The sequence below is a fragment of the Centrocercus urophasianus genome, unplaced genomic scaffold (genome assembly GCF_019232065.1).
Source record: "Centrocercus urophasianus isolate 14NV4802_14NV808 unplaced genomic scaffold, USGS_Curo_1.0 seq_10, whole genome shotgun sequence".
Classification (NCBI taxonomy): domain Eukaryota; kingdom Metazoa; phylum Chordata; class Aves; order Galliformes; family Phasianidae; genus Centrocercus; species Centrocercus urophasianus.
In genome coordinates this window covers 97,656,713-97,677,726 of record NW_024884142.1, presented here as the reverse complement: position 1 = coordinate 97,677,726, position 21,014 = coordinate 97,656,713, and the positions used below count along the sequence as shown (strand labels likewise).

At 40.3% G+C, this 21,014-nt stretch overlaps 1 protein-coding gene across 4 annotated transcripts in view; it reads right to left on the bottom strand.

The window, feature by feature from the left end:
- The window catches only part of KIF16B (kinesin family member 16B), a 133,880-nt gene that overhangs the window by 73,358 nt on the left and 39,508 nt on the right, over window positions 1-21,014 (bottom strand). For all 4 annotated transcript variants that reach the window (XR_006168172.1, XM_042814757.1, XM_042814769.1 and 1 more), the window contains exons 13-15: window positions 2,543-2,662; window positions 2,094-2,145; window positions 170-307 (exon numbers count right to left, since the gene is read on the bottom strand). Coding sequence is in view for 3 of the 4 variants with exons in the window: in XM_042814757.1 (XP_042670691.1) it covers window positions 170-307; window positions 2,094-2,145; window positions 2,543-2,662 (310 nt within the window). In the remaining variant the exon portion in view is untranslated. The remainder of the gene's footprint in view (window positions 1-169; window positions 308-2,093; window positions 2,146-2,542; window positions 2,663-21,014) is intronic.

The following is a 21,014-nucleotide window of genomic DNA, read 5'->3' as shown; positions in this document are numbered from 1 at the left end:
GACAGAACAAGAAGTCCATGGCTCTCCTGATCACCTTGGGCTGCAGAAGAAATTGAATTAAAATTAAATGAATTAAACTGTAATCCCTCTATATACACGTAGATTTTTCAGTGGTCTTGCCAGAGAGAAACAAAGACAGTAACACAAACTACACAGTGCTGGGTAATACCTTGGTTTAGGTGCGTGGCCTCAGTGATCTGAATTCCATTCACAGAACACTGTGCTCCATTCAGTGGTATTAGATTCACAGTACCATTAAGATTTTCAAAGATGCAATGCTCACTTTCCAAATCCAGACCATGAAGAACTAAACATACAAAAATAAAATAATTAGTCTTTTAACAACTAATAAGATTTGCATGCTGATATTGATTCATTAAGGATGTACTGAGTTACTTATTTCCAAATGTCTTTTCTCATTTTTTTCTGGGTAATATTTGCTCTTTCCTTCATCGCTTCCCACATTCCTTAAACACTGACCCCATTTTTTTTTGTTATTGCATGAGAAGTGCTTTTTTTCTGATTTATTCTATGTGATGGTCTTCTCTCACATGTTTTGGCACCAGATTAATAAGTTCCTATTTTTTTCTGATAAAGAAAACAGGAAAGGAAAATTTATAAATTTGTAGAGACACTTTTTTTGCCTAATTTCACTGAGATGACCTCACTGAAAGCAGCCCTGTAGAGAAGCACCCAGGGGTCCTGATGGACGAAAAGCTGTATGTGAACCAGCAGCGTGCTCTTGCAGTCCAGGTGGCCAACAGTATCCTGGGCTGCACCAACAGAGGGGTGGTAGCAGGGAGAGGATTGTCCCCGTCTACTCTGCCTGCGAGGTCCCATCTGCAGTGCTGTGCCCAGGCCTGGGGCCCCCAGCGTAAGAAGGATGTGGAGCTGTTGGAGCGAGTCCAGAGGAGGATCACAAAGATTCTAGGGAGCTGGAGCACCTCTCCTATGTAGAAAGGTTGAGAGATGTGGGCTTGTCTAGCTTGGAGAAGAGAAGGCTCTGGGGAGTCCTCACTGTGGTCTTCCAATACTTAAAGGGAGCTTACAAGCAGGAGGGGGACTGAATTTTCACTTGGGCTGATAGTGATAGGACAAGGGGGAATGGCTTTAAACCAAAAGAGGGGAGATTGAGGTTAGATGCTAGAAGGAAATTTAAACTCAAGATTGTTGCAAGGCACTTGAACTGATTGCCTGGAGAGCTGGGGGTGCTCCATCCCCAGAGCTGCCCAAGGCCAGGTAGGATGGGGCTCTGGGCAGCCTGAGCTGGTGGGGGACAGCCAGCCTACAGCAACGGGTTGGAACTGAATGAACTTTAAGATCCCTTCCAACTGAAGTCATTCTATGATTCTATAGTAACATGCAATTCTAGACTGAAAGGCTGAAAAAAGAGGCACTTATCAATCAGACTACTTTCTGTGCACTATGTGTGATTATCTCCACCCATATTGCCTAACATCACACGGTATTTATATAAAAATTTTAATCCATGCATCTTTTAACCACAGGATATATACAAAATTACATTATCTGACTTCTCAACTTTTCATTTGAGAACTTAAGGATGCAGCTTATTTCATGAAACTGCCTCTAAGCAACATATATGACAGGGCAGTTCAGCAGTGGCAATTAATTGTCTTTTTAAAAAGTAAGAAATACAGTACAAGAAGCCTACCTACTTTTCACTTAACTTCCAGAATTTTCTTCCACCCAAATCTAAAGACCTGAGACTGCTTTAGGTACAACAATATAAAAATATTCTCATTATACAAAGGTTAAGAGAATGATTGTGCAGCAGTTGTGACAGGTGCTGTATGAAAAAGGATAATATTTTTTTTACAGAAGGCTACTTCAAGAGTAGAAAGAAATAAGAAACAAGTATGTGAATATGAATAGATTTGAATCCCACAAGCTATTTTGTAAGTCATGTTCCTTGAAGCATATCCCACATAATACAGCCTTAAAAATCTTCTAAAAATTACAATATGCGAGAACATATGAACAACTAACTGAAAAAAAAGGAAAATTATAAAGCTCTGTTAACAGACTGGGATGTTAAAAAGAATGGAAAAAAACAATGCAAAATTCCATACCAATATCCTGTTCCGTCACAGCGTCTTCTCTGCCAACATATGTTTGGCCCTCCTAGTTAAGAGAGAAACATACACATGTTCAGTTGAAATCTCCCTTCCTCTCATACAGAGAAATGGCTTATCTTTCTCAGACTATCATGGCCCAGTATATGTTTCAACATACTACATTCTTTCCTTTCTATTTTATCAGTTGTTAGTAGATGATATATTAGCAAATTCAACTATCATGCATAGGACCATCATTTTAGTTTTGAGACAGTCTAGCTCTGGATTTCAAGTCAAGCTTCACAATGAAATTAATGGGAAGAAAAACCATACGTAGGTAGATACAGACATGTAATGAGCACTTGTATGAGCCCTGTATTTTGACAGCAAATTAATATTACAATTTGTCTAGTGAAAAAATCACACAGCCTACAAAGGTTATGGAAGCAAAGATATTTATTTACCTTCAAGTGATACAAGATGATGCCAGTACTAAGCAGATCATCATCAATGCCAATTAAATGAGGCAGTTCAGAATCTAACACAACACCTATCCCTTCTTTCCTCAGAGCCAAGGTTTGTTCCTGTAAAGGACAAAAGTATAGTTATTCAGATATGCAGGAAATACTCTTCATTCTCTTTTTAAACTACATTTAAAGTAACTCATTCTCTGTGATACCACAAAAAATTGGCAGGGATTTTTTTCCCTAACATTTCAAATGCAACTTTTATATTTCCAGTGAGTGTTCCAAGCTTACCGTTCAGGAAATCTGTGAAGGTGTTATTTGAAAAAGGCCAGACAAACAGCTGAATTATACCAGATAAGGGAGATCAATCAAGAGAATAACAAAGCAGGTTCTAGAAAAGCAAGCTCTGAATCGCCATACATGATAGTAAGAAGAATTTAAAACTACATAAAATTCAGTATGGCTAAAGAATAGGAAACTGAAAACTTTTTTGGCAGTCCTTTAAATAAAGTGAATCTTATGCAATTAAAAACCCAGACACCTGAAAGCCCAGTAAGCTTAAGCAGGTAGAACATCATCCAACCTAAACAAAGCACTGGCATAACAAAGAAATGCAGGAAATATTTTAATTGTTTGAATTTCCTTTGGCCACACTCTGCAGCATCTGTGGGAGAAAGCATCATTCAGCAGGAATATAAGTGGAAGGCTTTAACATTAGGAGAAACACAGAATCATTTGGGTTAGAAAAGACCTTGAAGTTCATTAAATCCAACCACCTAACACTACCAAGGTTACCAGTAAACCACATCCCTAAGTTCCACTCCCACATGTACCAAACACTTCCATGGATGATGAGCCCACCAATTCACTAGGCAGCTATTTGCAATGCTTGACCAACCTCTATGTGAAAAAATTCTTCCTAAGATCCAGTCTAAGATTTTGACACAACATATGTCTATCACCCGTCACCTGACAAAGGAGACTGATACCCACTTTCCTACCACCTTTCAGGCAGTTGTAGAGTGCAATGAAGCCTCCCCTAAGACTCCTCTTCCCCAGACCAAACAATCCCAGTTCCCTCAGCCACTTCTTCTAAGACTAGTTTTCAAGTCCCTTCATGAGCTTTATTGCTCTTCTTCAAATGCATTCAGGTACCTCAATAGCCTTCTTGCAGCAAGGGGCCCAAAAATGAATGCCAGCACCAAGTACAGAGGGATAATCACCTCCTGCTCCTGCTGGCTGGCTGCACGAGAGCTGATACAAGCCAGCATGCTATTGGCCTTCTTGGACACCTGGGCACACTGCTGGCTCGTGTTCAGCTGGCTGTGGACTAAGATCCCCAGGGCCTTTTCTGCAGGGCAGAAATCCTTCCAAATCCTTCTCTCCAGCACTCTTGTAAGATCTCTAGGCAATGATTTCTGTGCCTCCAGCTTTGTTCAGATCCCCATGCAGAGTTATCCAGGACCTATACCCTGAGGTATCCAAGGCTCAGTGGTACACAGGAGGCAATGGAAACAGAGCTCACATTTTGACAGCAGGCCATTCAACCATGACACTTTTGGCAGCGTGGAGGGAGTTCTCTTACTCTAAGGAGAATTTCCATCCAGGCCTTATAATGACTTGCTTCAGAAGCCCCAAGCCCATGCAGAGTTGTAAAGGTGCAGCCCTTCGAGCCTTCCTACAGCGAGGCCTGGCACCATTCAGGCTATGTGAAGACAGACAGTCAGCAGCAGAGCCACCCATTGGCTTATGGGCAGCAAAGGCTCCTACATGCCCTCAGCTCTTTGCCACCATCCCCACAGAGCTGGAGGGGCTGGGTAGGAGGCAGCAGGTCCCTGTGGCAAGGCTGCAGCCACAGCCCCTTTGCTCCTGGCCAGGGTAGGGCGCCTTTCCTTGGCCCACCATGCCCCAGCCACCTCCCATCAGAAGGCCAGCTGCAGCCATGCACCCACAGTGCTGCTGATCTGAACTTCTTTACAGTGAGGGTGATGGAGCACTGGAACAGGCTGCCCAGGGGGTTTGTGGAGTCTCCTTCTCTGGAGATATTCAAGTCTCGCCTGGACGCCTACCTGTGCGACCTGTTTTAGGGAACCTGCTTTGGCAGGGGGGTTGGTCTCAATGATCTCTCTTCCAACCCCTACAATTCTGTGATTCTGTGATTCTATGAGGCTTGTTGAGGACAGATAAAAGCCTTGGAGAGAACACAATTAGGACAAGTGGGCCAAACTGGCCAAAGGGATCTTCCACACCATGTCCTGCTCTGCAATAAAAACTGAAGGGAAGAGTGCAGATGGAGTTTGCCAGGGCTGCTCTTGTTCAGGGTCTGGCTGGGCACCAGCTGGCTGGAGGGTACTGAAAACATCATGTGCCTAGTTCTATGGGTATACACAATATATAAGGGACTAACTATAGCTATGAAATAGGCTGTAGTATTCCTAAAGTTTACTTCGCAAATTGAACTCAAATCCTACTGGCTTCCTACACCTGGAAGGTAACAGCAGCAGACTATGAATGCGCACACGCTGCTTCTTGAACCAGTTTTTCTACCTAAATAACTAAGCCATTATAAGCCAAGGAAGAGTGACAACTTGGGAAGGGGAGGCAGCATCAGCTTCTGTGTATTGTGAAGCACACACTTTTCTCCTGGTGCCAGCAAATACAGAAAACAAGTTTTCTGACAACAGCATGAATACTTCTCCAGTCTTCACTCTTCAGAGCCAACCGAGACATTACAGCAATCTATCTGCTTCCTCTTACAAATGCTATGCGTATTTTCCCATGTTGAGCAACTTGACAAATCTAAGAGAGAAGATCTACTACTCCATTTTTTTTTCTGCACAGTATAAAACATCGTCAATATCAACGATGCCTAAAATGTTCTCCACTGACTGTGCAAAAATGGGCAAAATGAGATGGTGACAGCACAAAAAAGACTCCAAAACAAAACCAGGAAATCCCAGACTGGTCAAAGGTGCACTAAAAAGTTCTCCAGCCTTCAGAAAGAAGGGAAAAAAACCTGTGATTAACGTTGCCCTGCAGCTCTCTGACATTCAAACTGCATCCAGCTATTCCTTGATATTATAAAAGTGTCACCTCATAAAACCAAAAAATACAGTTTAAATCACTGTTCAAGTGAAAAAGTAATTTCAGTCAAAATATCTATCTCATATTAAATATTTATTGAGTGGCACTTACTGTTACACATAATTCATAACCTTCCTAACATGACAAGACTGAAGACTTAGGACAGTGAATACAGGTGGCTGTATTCAGGCACAGGCACACAACTGCTGGCACCTCTGGCCCAATGCAACTGATTAAACATTAAGAGCAGAACATTTTTTCCAGCATAAACAAAGCATTTGCTAGCATCCCTTACTGAGGAGAAAAAAGGCATCCCAAAACATACTGAATTTTTTGCTGGGAGAGAAAAATCTGCCTCAAATAACGAAGATGAAAGTTTAAAAAAAGCTTCCATTTTCAGTCTTTGATATTTAACACATTTACTGTATACTAAAAAAAAATAAAGTGCATAGAATTGTGATTTAAAATCGACGCGCTATTTATTTATATCTAAAATTAAAGAACACAAATTGAGTTTCTAAAACCTTACTTTGTATAAAATTACTATTCACAAATAGAACACACTCTTTTGAGGGAAGCATTAAAATAAATGCAATGGCTTGTAGTGAGATTAAGTAGAGAGATTAAGATATCGATAGATGTTAGGAAGAAACGCTTCACTCAGAGGGTGGTGAGGCCCTGGCACTGCTGCCCAGAGCTGTGGTGCCCCATCCCTGGAGGAGACCAAGGCCAGGTTGGATGGGCCCTGGGCAGCCTGAGCTGGTGGGGGGCAGCCAGCCCATGGCAGGGGTTGGGCTGCAGGGCCTTTGAGGTCTCTTCCAACCCAAACCATTCTATTATTCCATCATTAGGTTTTTTTTATTAAAAATCCTGATGTTTAACTGGGGCTTCTGCTAAACTTTTAATCATTTGGCTGAAAATCTAATTCCAAATTCAAAAGAAAACTCTGAACTGTGCACTTTTGTCCTACACTGAAATCCATAAACACTTTCAACAATCTGTGTTACTCTGTTCTCCCACATTGAAAGAAAGATAAGAAAATGGCCAGAAAGAAGCAGCAAGATTGCCCCTCTTTCACCCTTGATGGCAATAGGAAGAAAACTTCTAAAGGAGGAAGGAAGGAAGGACCTTTTTTGAAATCAGTTGAAGGACTGTATGCTATTCTAAGTCAGAGAAATTATTAGGTATGTTCCGCAACTTGATTCGCTTTCATTTGTGCAACACCATTTTAGAAAGCAGTGAATCCATACGCCAGAACTCCAAGAGCAGGAAAGGTCATCGTCCCCATTAAAAAAATACTAATGCAGAAAATGAATTAAAGCCTCAAGGCAGAACTTAAAATACTTGCATGCACTGCATGCATCTTATCTCGAATTATCCTTGAACAAAAAAAGTGCACATGTACTCCCTCTGTATTTAAGATGCGCTCATAAACTGTGGAAAATAAAGCAAGTCAAGTATTACACACAAAGGAGCACTCCAGTGAATACAAATGCCTGCACTGTGCAGAGAAAAGTTTTCTTCTTTCGGAACCTCTAGATTAAATAGACTCATTTTGTTGAAATTCATTCATAAAATAATTCTGAGTCAGTACATAAGGAAACACCTTCTCGAGTCACAGCAAAGATAAGAGGATTAAATTGTTTGCATAAATGACAGGCTCTTGGAATTCTGCTGCCAGAAACATCTTGATGGGGTAAACTCACGAGCACTTCTTGGGCGCATACAGGAGCTACCATTGAATCCCTTCTATGCTGCTGTACCACGTGTGCTGAATTAACTGCATTAAGGCATCTTCAGGCTTGTAGATTAGAAACACATTTGCATAAAGTAACTGTATGAACCTGTAAGTTGAAAAATAGTGTTGTGTAGCTGAGAATTTGCTATATCAAACAGTATTACTGTGCTCTTTGTATCAGTTGTGGTTTCATAGAACGGCCTGAGTTGAAAAAGACCACAGTGATCACCTAATTTCAACCCCCTGCTATGTGCAGGGTTGCCAGCCATCAGACCAGGCTGCCCAGAGCCACATCCAGCCTGGCCTTGAATGCCTCCAGGGATGGGGCATTATTTCCATGGAAATAAATAGGGGGCATTGCTTTTAGAGCAATCTTTGCACAGTTGCTCATGCTAAAGAACTTTAATGACGCACAGCATTTCTTTCAGTGCATTCAATACAGATAAATAATATAGACAAAGGCACACAAAAATATTCAAAAGCATGCAGAATTAGCACAGTGCCCTCTTAATGAACAGAATTCCTTGGTGAAGTCTAATTTCTTCTATATTTTCCATCATGAAAATTTGAATTCTTTTATTTAAATATGCAGTGGTTAACTGCTGGTACTCAGTTCTGAGAAAACACCGTGCAGAGGCTTTCAGTAAAGCATAACATTATGCTAGCTAAGTAAATTGTCCAGATGTCTATATTTAAATTATGCAAAAAGGCATAATACCAGATTAAAGAAGTTATGGGTAAAATTGTGCAATTGCAAAACTCTTTGCATTAATATTTAACCTGATTACATACTACAGCAAATTCTTATGCTAACAGGTATTTTGGGTGCATTAGATCTCATTGCAAATCTGCTATTATGTCCTAGGTTCACAAAAATGTCTGAAGACCTTCAGTGGTAAAGCACTAACATTAAGCTCCCTATAAAATATAGATACGTACTTTGTACACAAAGGAAGTTCTTAATTCTTAATTTGTTTCCCTCCAGATAAGTATTCCCGATATTTTGCATTCCCTTTAAATCAGCAGAAAGAAATGCTTCGTACCTACAGAAAAAGATACTGTGAATCACTCAGAATTCAGAGGCATCTGAGAATGTTTATTTCAAAATCCAGCAGATACACCAAATCAAAGAGGCTATGCACACGGAGGCCGTAAGAAGCACGGATCAGCTGGTCGTCCCTTGAACAAGGTGGGTAACAAACCTGGGACTTCACAGCAATTTTTATCACCCACACCAGTGAAAGATTAGGGGACTTACAATTACAGTTCCACAGCAGATGTTTTGGCAAAAGTAAGAAGCAAAGTTGCAACAAAAAAAGATATGCATACCGCAGTCAAAGCTAACTTATGCATGTGTCCTGTATGAGGTCTGCACTGCTTGCATTTCCAGAACTAACCTGCCAAGAAATAGGAAGTGACACATAACTGCAGAAGAGGCACCCTGATGGAAGCGTACAAAACCCAAGCAGAACTCCCCAGTGGTCAATGCTCACTGGCTATTACCAGTACTAGGGAGCAGAAAAGAAAACCATTCAGCAGCAGATCAGAAAGGAAAAGCGTTCCCTTGCTAAACTGAAGGATACTGCTGATACAACTTACATAGGTGCAAGAAAAACTGGACAAATGGTGAGAAAAGAAAAGCAGGCAATGACTATGCAAGGGTATCTATCACCTCTGGTTCCCTAATGCCAAGAACTGCAGGCACAAAAAACATGGAAAGATTTCTGGTAGAAGGATTATTGTCTTCTTGTCCTCTTTTATTTTGCAGAAGTGGGCACTGTTGCCTAAATTACTTCATCTACAAGCCCATTTAATCTGATCCAATATAATCTTTAACAGCTGCACAATAGATGAGAATGTTTGGAAGTCTGATTTGAAACCAGGTTTACTAGCCTTTTTATAAAGTATTTTACCAGTAAATGCACTTAGAAACATGTGTTACCAACAAAAAAAATCTAAGTCTCTTTTGTATCCCATTGATTTTTGCCTTTAAAAAAATTTTAGAGCAATGAATTATTTGGCTATTATGCATAAAAATCAACATAAAAAAACACTTTACATTTGCTGCTTTAATACAATAAATGTTTTTTCCTTCTGTGTTCTGATCTTAAGATGGATCTTAATCCATCTTACTCCTTGAAACACAAATGTGTGATAAGAAAATCTCATAATGATTCATTATGCAGCATCTTCTGCTTTTAAAGAGTTACCTTTCACGAGATAGCTGCAGTGAAATGGCAAACATGACAGAAGCACTTCTGACTGAAGAGAAATGCCTCCTTCCCCGGCTGCCTCCCTGCCTTCGCAATCCGTGCACTCTCCTATGATTCTTAACATTTTGGATGACTTTCTTTACCTAGACCTTTCTTTTTCTTCTTAATTTCTTCAAATTCTACTTTAACGACCGCAATCATGATGCATTTGCATGTACACATATTCGCCCCTTTTAGTAACACAAAGCTTTCTGAGTTTTCACAGAGTACAACAGCAATACTAGCTCTATCCATACTCATAGCTTTATACTTCAAAGCCAAGGTACACTTCATGTCTTATTAACAGAAAAAACAACAACACGGGAACATTAACTTGCATTAGACAGCAAAAACCTGTGTCAAGCCTCTCACCGAACTCTGACTTACCAGCACAAGGAGTTTTTCATGTTAACTTCATTAACCTGTAAATCCTTCTGCACTGAGCTGCAGGTTGCCACCCCATCATAAAACTGAGCAAGCTAAACTGTAGATCACCAAGGTTTTAGAGAATAAACCCCAGGAATTGTTTTGCTGAATATATTACTAGAGCTTCCATCACACAATTACAGTACACAAACTAGATTATTCTCCAGTTTTCTGTATTAATATATACCGCTTTGACATCCTAACTAAATTATCAAATAATCAGGAACTGAAATTAACCAAACAGTATCTTATTATCATATGATCTATGTGTTCCAGAGAACTCTAATTTATCTTTCAAGTTACAAAATCTTCCAGAGTTGACACTGGGATGTGAGATGCTTTTATTATTCCTACACCACCCTCATGTAGCAGCACATTCATGTGTTTAGCTGTGTTAATCAAATACTCTTATGAAATATGAGTCCTTTCAATGAAAGTGAAAACAGACTGCTTTCCTATTATGTTTGCCCTCCCTCCTCAGTTTTCTTCTTATACAAAGAAATACTTCTACCTACTTAGAGAAGACAAACCATCCTCCAGCATGCAATTACCTTCTGCAAGCTTTGAGGTTTTTTGCAAATATATTAATTCCATTAGGTATTGGTAGACAGTAACTATCCTTCATGAAAACATCTAATGGATTTACCTTTCATGCAAGCCTCAGTGTCTCATGCAAAACCCACTAAGCACTTCTATTGTGTGTTCTCAGGTGAGCAATCTAACACTTGCGAAACACCAACCAAGTCAAAGTCTGCATCAGAGCTCTGATAAAAGCCAGTCCTGTAAACTCAAGTATGCCACAAGATCACTAACCCAGTGTAAACCAGCTGTGGAGCATGGCCTAGGTCCATCCACACAATTCATTTCCCTTCCAAACACAAACTTCTGAACTTAATTGCCACTCAAAGATTATTTCCACTATTCCAATCTACAGATCTAGAGTGTGGAGAGGTTTTAAATGGATTAAAAATAGCAGCATTTAAGAGGAATACACTGCAAGTAGCCTGGTGTTTCTATTTACAGAAATTGTCTTAACTGCAGATTTCATTCTTCTGAAAGAAACGTGACACATAAACAGATGGACTACTCTGAATTTTCGACTGCTTTGCATGCTAATTATTATAAAGAATGCATGGCCCACTATTAAACTTGCAGTCAATATTACGAGATGAGCATACTAAAAAATTAGTGAAATTGCCAGTTATCTCTAGAAACAAGAGAATTCCTTTAATTCTGGAGTTTCAGGAATTTTGCTTCTGCTTTAAATGCTAGCAGTGTTCCTCCAATCTGAAAAAGGAAGAAACAAATGTGACCTCCTGCGTTGCCAGTGCAGTTCCCAAATAGCTTAATAAATCACTTGATGGATTCCAACTCAGGCTCTCATCCACTGCATAACTGAAATTGTTTTCACATATTTGGCCAGAACTTACTAATAGTCAGTTCATACTCCTGAATTTTGAATCACTATCTGCATTCAGCTGAAATAATTATTTTGCTTCTTGCGTGTGTATTTATTGATATAATTACTGTCAGTGTTTGCATCCCCCTTTTCTCACTGCTATTTTAGCAGGCTGACCCTGAGCATCAGCTTTCACCCAACCAGCATGGCCACACCACAGCGTTTAACGCTTCCTCTCTCTGCAGCTCTCACCTGGACTCATCCTCTTTGACCTAGATCACAGAACATCCCAAGCTGGAAGGGACCCCCAAGCCCAACCCCCAGCCCCACACAGCACCCCAGCTCCAGGGTCAGAGCGGTGTCCCAGCGCTCCCTGAGCTCCGGCATCAGGGCCGTGCCCACTGCCCTGGGCAGCCTGTGCCGTGCCCACCGCCCTCTGGGGCACAGCCTTTCCCTCACCCCCACCTGCCCTCCCCTGACGCAGCTCCATGCCGTTCCCTCAGCCCTGTCGCTGTACAGAAAGCAGAGCTCAGCGCTGCCCTCTGCTCCCTGGGAGAGCTGCAGCTGCCATCAGGCCTCCCCCTCAGCTCGTCTGCTCTGTGCTCAGGGCCCTCAGCCGCCCTTCAGACCCTTTTCCATCTTTGCAGCCCTCCTTTGGACGCTCTTTCTAGCTGTATGCCCTTCTTATGCTGCAGCACCCAGACCGCAGGCAGTGCTGACAGTGAGACCTCACAGTGCAGAGCAGAGGACAGCCGCTGCCCTCACCCACTAGCACACAGGGCCTGGTTGCATTCCTGCAGAGCTGCTCTCAACCCTCACATCTCCAGGTCTGAGAGATGACTTACATACACTGTTCCCAAGGTACTTAGAATTTTGCTTGTGTCAGACATCCCTATTTTCCTCTCACTACTCAAAACATCTGTGTGATCCTCCCAAGCTCTCATCTGTCTTTCGTGCTGCCATACTACCTTATAACAGTGAAGTCTCAACCATCCTCCTCCCCATTCCATGGGGCTTTAAATTTATATCAGTCCCCAGGCTTTTGTACTTCAAACTATCTGCCATCAATCTCCTTTCCATTACTCTAATTCTAAGTCATCCTATTCTCTGTGAGATGCTCTGCTTGAGAAATGATGTCTCTCCACTTTATTATCAGTAAACTTCACCAGTTAATGCACCTAAGGAAAAGATTAAAGATGGTCAGGCCCAACAATGAGCTCCTACTACCAGCTTCCTTCCCTCACAGTATTTCCTCACATCCTCTCTACAACTACTTTTTATTTAGGTTCTAATCACCACGCTAGTTAAATAGGGGTCCCAGGGTCAGGTGGCTTTATTGACATCAGTAAACTACAGCTGTTTCTGGCATGGATCACTGACGGACCAGAACACAGACAGACTTCAGCACATATCAAGGGGGCAAAGCACTAACGACAAGCTCTGGAACCGACCGCAGGATCATAGACAACGTTGGAAGTATTAATTTGGAAGTATTAACTAAAAAGGAAACAATTGTTTTTACAATGTTATTTTAGAAACAATAGATTTACAGTTATGCTTGTTCTATCTTTGAAAGACGTGGCAGAGTTAAGTATTCAGTTTTAAAGACATTTTCATTAAAAAAGGCATTCCTTGAAATCAGTCTCCTCACTAACCTTGCCAATGTAACCCATTTAGGAAGTAACATCAGTCAAGGATTTGAGTCCCTCCACAATTTACTTCAGCATAATGAATGTAGGTCAGAGCACCAGCTCTGAATTTAACATCTGATTTAGCTCTGAATGCTTAGCTCCAATAGGTAGCACTTTTAACAGACTTCTCCTTTCATTCCATTTTGAGAATAGAATTTATAATGACTTTTCTAGTGGTTGATGAAGGTATTATCACCTTACCTTTTTTTCCAGAAATAATATGCTGGTTTTTAGTAGGTCAGTGACAGCAAATACAAGTTGACACTTTATGTGCAGTTTTTAATGCAAATTAAAGGACTATTGAAAAGTCAGAAATTGCAAAAGATATATTCCCTTTGATCTCAAGTCAAATGTTTGAGGATGCTACAAAAAGACAGTAAAGTAACCTTTAAAAATTACCAATCTTATACTGTGTACCTTAAGCATAAAATAATTAGTACTTTAAGCTGACAAATGTCATTAATAATTATTTGCACATTATAAAATGAATATGATTGTTGATACTCTTCTTCTGAAAATCTGGTGAAGTCATTTGGAAGAAATAAACTTTTCTTAGCTACTATACTTATCCATACTTAATTCAAATTCCAATGAAATAAACCCTACCTAAATGAGGATACACATTCTACCACTGAAAGCATTCTAAGACCTGTATATAAACATATAAATATACATAAACTGTATTCATACATATGCCAATGGAACTGATCACACAACTACTGAACGCCAGACACAGGAAATGCCTATGCCCATTAATTACAGTTAAAGAAACTGCAGCTTGTTTCAAGATTTTAACAACAAAACATACATGAATTACTTACTCCAGTTTGCAATAACCCAATATAGTCATGTAACTGCTTTTAAGGGAACAGCATGAGAGGACACCAAATATTTCAAACGTAAATACAGTATAAGGATCTCCATTACTGTCATCTGCCTTGCAGTCTCAGGAAAGCCTCCATGGGGCCTACTTTTTGCCAGGTAACATGAAATAATAAGGAAGACAGACATGTTCACCAAAGGAAGCATGACATTAGCTACGTTCACATACTGTAATAAAGAGAGCTAGTCTTCCTTCTGCAGTGGCAGAGCTTTCTGTTATTTTTATACCCGTACTGAGATTTCCAAACATCAGTGCACAAATGCTGCATACTGTAGCAGCTTTGCTTCTCACGTGAATTATCAGTGACTTCTGGCAGACATCAACTGCATCTCAAAAATCATACATCTAATGGGAGGTAATTCATGCTATGTAAATGAGCTCAAAATAAAAGCTCATGCACTGGTACAGAATGCAGTGCAGCACTTTTCAGTAACTTTAATGACTGGCAAGTAAATCACAGAATGGCCAGGGTTGGAAGGGACCTCAAGGATCATGAATCTCTAACCCCCCTGCCACATGCAGGGCCACCAACCTCCCCATTTAATACCAGGCTGCCCAGGGCCCTATCCAACCTGGCCTTGAACACCTCCAGGGATGGGGCATCCACAGCCTCTCTGGGCAGCTGTTCCAGCACCTCACCACTCATAGTAAAGAACTTGCCCCTGACATCCAACCTAAATCTTCCTTCCCTCAACTTCAAACTGTTTCCCCTTGTCCTGCCGTTATCTCCGCTTTCAAAGAGTTGATTCCCCTCCTGTTTGTAGGCTCCCTTCAGGTACTGAAGGCTGCAATGAGGTCACCCTGCAGCCTTCTTTTCTCCAGGCCGAACAAGCCCAGCTCCCTCAGCCTGTCTTCGCAGGGGAGGTGCTGCAGTCCACAAGGAATAGAGGGTAAGTCTACTGCATAAGCCTCAAACTTTGAGATAGCCCAGGCACTAAGACGTTCATATTTTCAGAAATTAAATCAGATCTCCTTGATTAATTAACCATTTATACAAAAAGAGGCGTTTGAAATATTCGTTTGAATGCTTCATTAACATAGACAGTTGGATTAGGGAGTCGTGTCTTCACTGACTGAAACCAGAGAAAGAAATACTGGGAAATTTCTGATGGATAATGTAAAGACTGTGTAAACAGAGGTAGAGGGTGGGGAGAGGTAACTGCAGATTAAACATAAACTTTTGAACAGCTGAAATGTGTAACATTATATTTACCACATTATCAGTTGCATCTGGCAATGAAAAAAGCCAATTAAGTAGGTTTATGTAAACAAAAAGGCATATGGATGTGTGCTTTTCCTATAGGAGCATGCTAGCAAATAAAAGGAACACCAGAAAACTGGAACCATACTCTCTTCTTTCTTGCTCTTCTTATACAGTTAATTCTTTGTTATACAACGATCACTCTGCCTAAGCATACTTTTTTTCCCCCCAAATATTCTGAGCATCCCTGCAGCACATTGTCAGTCAATTAATTAACTCTGCAGAAGAATTGCCATATCAGTATTCCAAACCCCAGTTTTCTCAGAGTTCCCATTAAAGAGCTGCCACCACAGCAGCTGCAGAAGCACAAGTGACAGGTAGATCCCACTGGGAAAAAAAAAAGCAACTAAGGACATGTCATCCCTTCATGCAAAACATAATCCACAATTAGATATCCTGATTTTTTTTTTAAAGCTTCAGGACAGCTTACCTTACTCGTTAGAGCAATCAAGCTTCCAATCATGGCTAAGATATGAAAGTTTGAATTGTTACCCTGAATCCATTCATCTTCAAAATAAACATCCCAACATCCAACTGAAAAACAGCAAAGACCAATCACTGCTTTTTCCAAGATGACATCTTCTTGAGCTGTGTCAGCATCCTTCTTTGCCTAACATTACCTTATCAGAACAAAATAACTGTACAAACTTTAATAACTAACGATTTAAAGATCTGCTCATACGGATACATTCTTTTTAGCAAAAATGTGCTGATGGAAAAAGCAAAGCTGGAGTAAAAAAAAGTCAGAATAGATCCTTCAGCAACAGTTTGCCCAGATGCTGCAAACTAGATTTCTCAAGAAGTTAAATATTTACATTTAATAGGAAGCTCTACAGAAGTTGGTATTTTTAAAACAGATTGAGCTCGTAAGTGGCTTGTTGCAGACTGATTACTCTTAATTATTTCTTTTGAATTTACCTAAGAGTAAAAATTCCAGATGTAGAAGAGCAGTGAGGCATTGGAAATGGCTGCCCAGGGTGGTGGTGGAGCCACTGTCCCTAGAGGTGTTCCAGAAAAAGGTAGGTGTCACCTTGAGTGATAGGGTTTAGTGGGCACTGTGGCAATGGACTGATGGTTGGATTACATGATCTTAGCGGTCTTTTCTAACCCTAATGATTCCATGATCCTACGATGAGAGGAGCAAACAAAAGGAGGGAGAAGAAATGATTTCAAGACACTGTGAAATCTGATTTGGGAGTACTAGAAGTAATTCCTAAAAAGACAGGAAGAAGCAGACCTGACCATTTCATTTAAGTTTCAGATTGGAACTGTTTACAGACTCTCTTCTTGCTCAGCAGTCTGGATCCCTTCCAAAATACTTGCCACAAAGTTCAGCCAATGCAAAACACTATGGGCTAAAAAATAAATAAAAATCTGTTTCAAAAGAACTGAAAGATTTGAGATTCCTAATAAAATGACATCCCACACAATAATCAGGAAAAGATGGGTTTTTCGTATTGTATGAGTGAAATTCATTAGTGGGTGTCTGGTGAGCGACCTTTTTCTTTATTCCACAGAGTTGTATATATATTATCAAATGTCTCTCTTGTGTTTATATTATGTTCAGCATGATGCAGATTCAGCTTCTAGAATAAAAATAAATAAGTACTAGTCCTCTGCCATAAAAGTAGACACTATTTGGAGGGCGAAAGGAAGAGATGAGGAAACACGGACAATACAGTCTTTGATGAGGTATCACTGATGGGGAGGAATCCAAATATGTCTTGTACTATCCTATAACTTCCATAAAATGAAGGAAGGGAAGGGCATATTCCTTCATTTAAAAGCAAGAGATTAGTTATTGATATAATCATGAATTATGAAAGGTAATATTGGCTCCTTCACTCATACCCATGCTAAATAAGGCAGAAATTCTCACCAAACATGGTTGTTCTAGTCAACATGACAACAAATGTAGCACCATCACACTGGCTACTAGAGTCAGTTACAAACAATTCGTACAATTCAGACACTTCAGTCTTAAAAGAGAAAGAAACTTCTACTACCCGAACCTTCCACTATAAAGAAAACCACAACTAAGAGGAAACTCTCTAATCAGATTTTTGACCATCCTACAGTTTTAGGCCACATCGCCCTCATCAATCAAGAAAAACCTGTAAAAGAGTCTGTAAGAACCGAGATCAGAACATCGGAGCTCTGTTGCAGGCAGCTTACTGTTAAAGCGCAGGTGCTCCAGCAGCAGCCCGCACAGGCATCAAGAGCTGTCTAAATAGCAATTAAAAATGCAGATGCAGGATGCAGAACTGCTTAAATGAGCAACTGCTAACACAGGGAAGCTAAAATTAAAGCAATAGCTTCATTAGTTTTCCATAAAGAATAAGAGATTTATAGGGCTGATAACACGAGCAGTTATCGGTCTCCTAAGGCCATCGTACCCTTTCTGCTCTTCATTGATTTTTTCCCCACTCATGTGCTCACCATGGAAATGCAGCTTTCTATTAATATACAGACACCCTATTATTGTAGTAGTGCCCAAAAGCAACACTATGTTTAAATGTGTTGCAAGTATTTCCATTAGAAACCTTGGCAGATTCAAAGTAATTTTTCAGGAAACTTGGCCTTCATTCCTGGAACTACAAGGACAAACTTAACAGGTTGAAATCTCTGCTCCCCGACACTTCAAACCTAGCACAGACAGAACTGCTATTGACATGAGAGGGAAAAAAATCTCTGAATAGAATTGCAGGATTTGGCTAATTCTAAGTATAGATGCCTGCTTGGCTGCTTAAGCTTCCTGGACGTTCGTCTGTAAAATCCTGTTTTCCAGTGGCTTATAAAACTTCAACCATCAAAGCTGCCACTTTCCATGCTGGAACATCTGCTGCAGGCTGGTTTGTGCCGTCACCAGCTTGAGTTTAAGGGAAAACTATTCTTCTATTTCATCAAATGAGGCACACTGAGTATTTCGCAGGTGAGCTACGCCTGCAGCGGGGCAGGTTTCACCTCTTCACAACCTTCTATCTGTGACTGCACTAAGCATATATTATTCTCAAAAGAAAAATAAATCTACAACTTTCAACACTGACATTAACAGCAGAGAACAAGGCTTTCTTTTTTGCCATTGGTGATCCTTCCTAGCAGGAGGTATTGTACCTTCCAGCTAAGAGACAGCAACTCTGCCCTCAGTATTCTCTGTGCTGGTATCTGAAAAGGGGAAAGGGCCTGGCTGGAATAGAAAGAAACGGGTGATCTTAATTCATCCTCTCCTCCCATGTGCATTAGGATACAGTCTTTAATTACACCATCATATATTGTCTACAGGATCTGTGAATAATTCATTCCACAGATTGTACTCTGGGAGTGAATCAAGAGAATGCAGGGAACTAGACTTGTATCCACAGGACTCCTAATTCATTTGTTGCTCAAGCTGCATGATGAATGAGTCCTGGAATTGTAAAGGAAAAAAGACTAGTCTTGTAGCAAATGCACTTATTCCTTTTAAAAACTATTTTATTGTCTGTGTTTCTTGAGAGATGAGAGAATTAATGAAGTGTTACACTTCTCTGGAATTCTGTTTTGTTTATCTACCTAGAAGATCATCTTTACTTCCACAGATTACTTTAAATCTGTCAGTACCCTACCACAGCTGAAACGTCCCACTCTGCTGAAAAAAAAACTGCAGAAAAGAGTAGGACTATGCAGAATAATATCCATTAACTACCAAGGATTAAAAACAGACTTCTGGACTAGCAATGCAATGGCAACATCTTTTGCAGAAGCAGCAGCTTGGTTGCCAGAGTGTTCTCATCCCACACAACCCAGCCACTGAAGTACAGAATACATGAAACTGAAGAGGTGTGTGGCAGAAAAATGAACCTGTTCCTCCTTTGAGAGGAGGGTCAGACTGCAACAGCAGCAGATTGAGCCATCTTAGTGGATTTCATTAAAATATTGGCTCCATAGTTGTGAAGAACAAAGAATGAACATCACACTAATGGCATTTCAGCAATAGTAGGACTGCATGAATCAACACTATGCTCAGTAGCCAATTAAGACATTAAGCTGGGTGCACAACAGTACAGTGCATTCAAAGCTATCAGAATTGTGTAGTAATAAGCTCCTAAATACAAAAAAATCACTAGCAGAATGAAATGCTTCTTGTATTTCATACCAAACACACATTTCCATACGATTATTTGAAACAGTTCTGTGAAAGTCTCAGACAAACTTGCTTTTTTCTTCTAAGATCATGATGTGAGAATGTTTCTTTAGCCTCCCATAACCAAGCCCAACAAGGACTTCACATTCTATCATTGCTGCTTGTTAGCTCTTTGCTGATCCTTTAGAAGAAACAGCTTTCAGAGTTTATTTCATCTTGTCTTTTTTGTACAGGCTAAATCAGGAGCTACCTCTGCTTTCAGTTTAGCACTCCTTTCAGCCACAGGAAAATTAATAGAAAAGCACCAAATGCCCAGGAGGAATTGTTGAACAAGTGGCATCTGAGCTACAGAAAGAATTTCAAAAGCAACCCTTTCTGTCTGACTCTCTCTATTTGAAAGCTGCCTACAAGCCCTAGGGATGGATTAAAGCTAAATGTGGCCTGGATAATCTACACATGCAGGGCCTCAGTTGTATGGAGGATGGAAGCAAAATACTTGGGAGTATGGTTATTCCTAGAAACCAGAGGGCCTCTATTGGAATGCACAGTCAGGATCAACCAAAGTATTCAATCCTGTCTTAATCCACGGCTGGTGAGCTCAGAATCTACAGCCCCCAACTGTGCTTCTCTGATGGTCCAGGTGGTTTCAAGTGGGAAGAAATGGCTTAAAACTGAAATAAAAAAAAACAATCAGTAGTATTAGGCATCCCTTGATTGCATCTTTCTAGTTGAAACTGAAATTTCAAAGTGGTCAGACCACCGCAGAGGCATAGCAAGCAGCTAAAGAGCCTACAGGACAGAAAGGAGGTTTCTCAATAAGATGAACACAGGTGGCAGACACAGACTTGAAATCAGACATCCATTTCTTTTGAAATCTACTTTTGACTGCTGCACTCAGTGTTCCCCAGGTGGCTGGGACATTTTCAGTAGTGTTTCTATTAGGAAAAAAGCTACAGTGCATCAGTAGCACCAGTTCCCATTTAGTATTTTTTTCCCCCTTTCTCTTACAACAGCAAGTCAATGTTGTTGTGGGCAAAGTACTAAAAACAAAAAATAAATCACTGGTGAGCAATGAAAGCTATTATCTTAAAGAAAAAGCAATGTTAAAGTTTTTGGTTTTTAGCTTTTACAGGATTTTCTATTTTCTTCTCTCTTTGTTTATACTATGCTACAATTAAGGAAGGGAGGTGATCAAGTAAAGCAGTAATCATCATTCAATAATGGCATCTGATTAGAAATATAGTATCAAAAACAATGTCTGTTAAAGGCTGGAGGAAAAAAAAAAAAGTTTGGATGATCACTGTCCAAACTGAAATACCAAAGCAGAAATCTGTGTGCTGACTAACAGCATTAAGATCCTGGCAGGTAAATATATTCACTTTATCAAACTGAGAGAAAATCAGAAGTATGTTTTCTTTCCTGTGTGCTTCTGTGAACCAAGCCCCAGAGAACAAAAAGCTTATATGACTACAACTACTGCCAGCCACATTTTAGAAATAAGTAAACAAAAACAAAGCACTGGGCTAGGGATCAGAAAACAAACGCTGGTCAAGGTGACAGCTAAACCAGACATCAGATATCATGACTCCAGGAGCAGGAGTTGTGCTTAAATGTC